The sequence below is a fragment of the Plectropomus leopardus genome, chromosome 18 (genome assembly GCF_008729295.1).
Source record: "Plectropomus leopardus isolate mb chromosome 18, YSFRI_Pleo_2.0, whole genome shotgun sequence".
NCBI lineage: Eukaryota > Metazoa > Chordata > Actinopteri > Perciformes > Serranidae > Plectropomus > Plectropomus leopardus.
Genome location: NC_056480.1, coordinates 15,306,275 through 15,311,247, shown reverse-complemented (window position 1 = coordinate 15,311,247; position 4,973 = coordinate 15,306,275). Strand labels below are relative to the sequence as shown.

At 46.6% G+C, this 4,973-nt stretch overlaps 1 protein-coding gene across 1 annotated transcript; it reads right to left on the bottom strand.

The window, feature by feature from the left end:
- Nucleotides 1-876: 876 nt before the first annotated feature.
- tril (TLR4 interactor with leucine-rich repeats) lies at nucleotides 877-4,377 on the bottom strand. The gene has a single exon (XM_042506765.1). It carries the CDS (start codon nucleotides 4,185-4,187, stop codon nucleotides 1,701-1,703), a length of 2,487 nt encoding a protein of 828 aa, XP_042362699.1. The 5' UTR covers nucleotides 4,188-4,377; the 3' UTR covers nucleotides 877-1,700.
- Nucleotides 4,378-4,973: the final 596 nt, after the last annotated feature.

The following is a 4,973-nucleotide window of genomic DNA, read 5'->3' as shown; positions in this document are numbered from 1 at the left end:
TTTTTTAACTGCCCTAAGACACTAAATAACTATCAACTGCACCTTGTGTCTCAATCCCTTAATAATAAATCTATTATTCTGTTATTTTCTTGTGTTTCTTTTCAATGTCCCTTCTGAAATGTTGTCTATGATATCAAATCTTAAAGCTGTGACCAATGAGATTATAGTTATCAGTATGCTTCTGTGCATACAGTATGGTCTAGTCTGCCATCTAGTGACTGGTTTTGTTAATGGTAGATGAATAATAACTGAAGTTGTCAGCAAAGTAGATCATAGCCTGTTTTATGTTTCGCCAATAAAAACAGGTAAGTATTTCCAAATATTTAACATTAAAAACAGTTTTTGAACCCAAGGACTTTATTATGGCACCAACTTTAAACTTTTTAGTGCACAATATTAACATGTTTTTATGTCAAAAGCTTTCTGTTTTTGAGTGTCTAAGAATGTGAATATACTTTGCATCTATACAATTGTGCATCTGTGTGTGTACATGTGTCTATGTGCATGTGTGCCTGATTTGGACTAAGTGAGGGAGGCACTCCACCCTGTCTACTCAAACAAAGGGACTGCTTAAGTATTGCCAGACCTCAGCTTGACATGCATGCAAAAGCACACACACACTCTTATTCTCTAACATATTATTGCTATTATCTTCTCCACCCTCACACATTGTTAATGTCTCCGCCTGAGCACTAAATATTGGGAAAACCTCTCATTAATTGCTCCATATTTGGAATTATGGTAAATATATTATCCTTAATTGTTTTCATGTTTATTGGGGGGACAAATGCACATGATCTAGATATTCAAGGGGGATGTCTCCCTATCCTAAGACATGTATAGTACCACTCAGGTGCCAAATGATGGTATTTCTGAGTAGCCTGACCTGTCCTCAAAATAATAGCTGGCCTGCTCAGCTGAGGTGTATAATGACTACATCAAAAGAGTAAAAATAGTGTGAGTGAAGCACGACCTGGAGTTCAAAAGGTTAATGCAAGTGATCTTTTTGTAGGAGTAGATTATTTTTATAAATGTATATATTCCCCCTATCTCTAGAAATATAATCCCCCGGTGCTTTACATAATCATGGTTTATCCAAAAGATATCTGTAAGCCACAGATACAGTAACATCCACTACAGGGTTAAATCATCCATCCAAAGACTCAAATGACAAAGCAATCACATTGTTGGGGATTTTACTTCTTTGCGTAATGCAGAATTTTTATATAAAAGTATAAAACATGATAGATAACATGATGCAAAACAAGTGTTTTTTTCTGCCAACCAGCAGCCATCATTACTGTACAAATATGAGACAATATGATGTCTATAAACTCAACATTAGCACCATAGTTGAAATCAGTGAGCAATCATTATGCTTTCACACAACAAATCACACATTAAGTAGCACTCACAGGTGCAAGGAAACTAAAGAGGAGAGGCACAAAGCAGGAAGAGGAAGTCAGAGGGATTGGACTTCCTCTGGTGTCGGAAAAGGCACTGATGAGCTCAGCTGTTCTATTGTCAGTTTAAAAGTTTTCTTGTGGACAAACAAGAAACAAAAACATAAAACTGTGAGATTGTTGACTTGGTTTGTTCACAAACACACCCATGTTTTTATTATGATACAGAGGTGTGTCGAGAGAGGACTTTGTATTTTGCAGCACAAACCAATCAACATATTTAGAGTTTTCATGGCTCTAGTCGGAGAATCTCTGCATGTCACTGTCTCTGTGAACACTGTTGCCATCCAGAAAGCGGTCACAAGGGAACTCAATGAGGTCCCCTTCCTCCAGTGGTGCGAGCCGAGCTGGACGGCTGCTTTGGTAGCTGGTGAAGTCAGCGGACACTGAGGCGGTCGCCACAGCGGGCCGAAACGGTCGCCTGGTGGAGTACATGTGCCGCACGTGCACTGCTGTCTTCCTCCTCTGCAGCCTCCTCTTCAGGCTCCGCCCTAGCCAGACCCCACCAATGACGAGCAGCAACACGGCGTTCCCGGCCAGCGTGGCCACTGTCACCAGCTGGAGATCAGAGGTCAGCATGGCTCCACGGCTGAGCCCCTCAGGAAGAGTGACCAGCCCAGCACAGTGGTCCCGGGGCGCAACTTGACACACAGATCCTCCGACTACTCCCTCCACGCACACCATGTAGGTCACATCTGAACTGAGTTCTCGAAGGGTGACGGAGCGAGCTGTACCACGAGCGTAAACATAGCGGGGAAAGCGATCTGGAGTGCCAAAGCGGTCAAACAGAATTCGAAAGTGGACCTCATCTCGGCCCACCACTGTTCCTGGTGTGTAGCGGTGATGATCCCTGGTGGTCCAGTGGATGGTGACGGTATCTGATGTCACTTGATCCACTGAAACATTAGTAATGAAATGGCGGTTGAACACACAAGGATCTGTGATTACAGGTAAAACCTCCTCCTGATCTGACCTCAGAAGGTCAAACTTTTCTCCTGACTGGAGCGGAGAAGCGGTGGTGAACCCTTTGTTCGGATTGGTGGTGGTTCGGTCCTGGTTTGCAGCATGAGTTGGTGTGGAAGTAGCAGGTGGATCGGTTCTAGCCATGACATTTGACCTTCGTCTACCTTTGGCACGTTTCCCAGCAGTGTCTGCAGCAGGTTGTGACCTCAGGCTGAGTGACTCTTTCTTTGGCTTCTTTCTTTCCAAAGAAGATGGCGCTGCCACCACTGGACCCCCTTCGTCTCCTTGGATTCCCACTTCCTCTTGTCCCTCTCTCTTCCTTTTTTCACCCTCTTTTCTCATAATGATGCCCGGCCTAAAATTCACAACTTCTGTCTCCTCCACCTGGCCCTCTTCACCTCCCTCCTCCTGATTTATTGTATCCACCATTCCTATTTCTTTCCCCTCCACCTTCACCAACACCTCCCCTCCCCGGCTCTCCTCAGGCCCAGCTTGGCTCCTGCACAACTGGGTCCAGTTCCCCAGGGGCTGCAGCTGGGAGCTGTTCACATAGTCCAAATATTTCCCCCTAAGAGTCGCTGGGTGATGACACTTTACAAATACAGTCAACAATTTGCCCTGAGAATGCACATTAGTCATCCATCTCTTCAGCTCCTCCAGGCGACAGTCGCACGTCCAGTTGTTGCCATGGAGATCCAGGTCGTAAAGCACGTTGTTGAGGGCAAAAATGTCCCCGGACAGGCTGGTGAGCATGTTGTTCTCCAGTTTCAGCACCCGCAGATGTTTAAGTTGCTTAAAAGCCAAAGAGTCCACGCTGGATATCCGGTTGCGACTGAAGTCCAGCTCCTCTGCGCGCTCCAGAGAGTCCAGGAGACCGGCGGGGATTTCCTCCAGCTCGTTGCCGTCAATCAGAAGCTCTCTAAGGCTTGACAGCCCCCTCAGAGCCCCGCTTTCCAGGCGAGAGATCTTGTTGTTGCTCAGGGACAGTTTGGACAGCTTTTTCAGATTTTGGAAGACGTGGTTACCAACGTACTCGATTTCATTTTCAGACAGCAGCAGAGTTGTCAGGGCTTTGAGTTGGGAGAAAGTGAGGGCATTGCGCACGGCTGACTGCTTGTTGTGGGCCAAGTTTAGAAAGCGCAGGTTGGTGAGTTTAGAGAAAGCGTTTCTGTGAATGTGCCGCAGTTTGTTGGATTCCAGGTGGAGATAATGTAAGTTGGGCAAACTTTTAAAAACAGAGTCCTGCAGTGCTTCTATTGAGTTGCCATCCAGACGCAATTTAACAAGAGTTTCCAAATTGGCAAAAAGCTCCGGCGTGATTTTCTTAATTTCATTATCATTTCCACAGAGAATAGTTAATTTCTTCAGGGATTGTAAAGTCCCAGCGGGTATATTTGATAAAAGATTATGTCCCAAGTACAGCTCTTCCAACTTGGAGAGTTTCTCAAATGCTTTTGGGTGAATAGTTTGTATTTGATTGTACTGTAAATTCAACCGTATGAGGTTACTGAAACGTGTGAAGTCGAAGGCAGAAATATTACTGATGAAGTTACCCCCAAGGCTGAAGATCAGTATCTCCTCGGACACCCGCGCGGTAGGTTTGGGCACAGCGCGCAACCCGCGGTTGGTGCACATGAGGTGCTGCGGGTGCTGACAGTCACAGCGGTCGGGACAAAAGCTTGTCGCCGGTGAGGAGGAGATGATCCCATTGAGCGACAGCAGGAAAAAGCAAAATCCCGCGAGGAAATTGCCGGTATCCATCCCCACTGCGCGTCTGGCACAGATGCGTCATTCGCTTTGTGTTGTTCAGGTGCAGGCGCCCCTTTCCTCTCTCACGCCGGAGATCGACTCGTCCATAATCCACTTGTTGCTCTAAAAAGTGGAGAGAAAAGTGCTGCACACATCAAGCAGGCGGCTCCATCACTTAGCAGCATCTACTGTGGAGCACATTAATTTGTGCCGCGCGCTCTGGTGCTGTCTGAGGGAGCGCTCACCACCCCAATAAAGCCTCCATCCCCTCAAGTGGTCATCTGCTGCGAATTACAGAGTTCAGGCGCACGTACACACACACACACACACACACACACACACACACTGAGAGAGAGAAAGAAAGAAATAGTCCCTCCCCCGCAACTCTGCGACCCTGCCAAAACCAGATGTGCACAAGTCTTGACGCACGAGATCCACAGCTTTGCGCGTGCACGCAGGTAATCAAGCACACACGAGTCTCCACAGTGAGAGAGGGAGTAAGAGGGAGAGAGAGATTGAGAAACCCTTTGACCGAGTTTTCTGCGCGCCCCCGCAGCCACCGGGGGTCTGAGATCTGGATCCGTTCCCTGGTATGGACAAAGCAGACAGGAAGATTTCCTTCCCACGGAATCCCGAGAGAAAACCCGAAGTCTTGGATTCCCTCGCAGCAGGGTGCAGACAGAGGGAATTCACTCATAAAACAAGTTTAACAAAACGCTTACTGACACTGACTTTGATAAGACATGCAAAATGATAATTCATAAAACAGTTGTAGCCCAGTGAGTTTCTAAAAGAGAG

Bases quoted from the DNA above. Each gene is read 5' to 3' on its own strand.
- tril (XM_042506765.1), bottom strand. From the start codon at position 4,187: ATGGATACCGGCAATTTCCTCGCGGGATTTTGCTTTTTCCTGCTGTCG.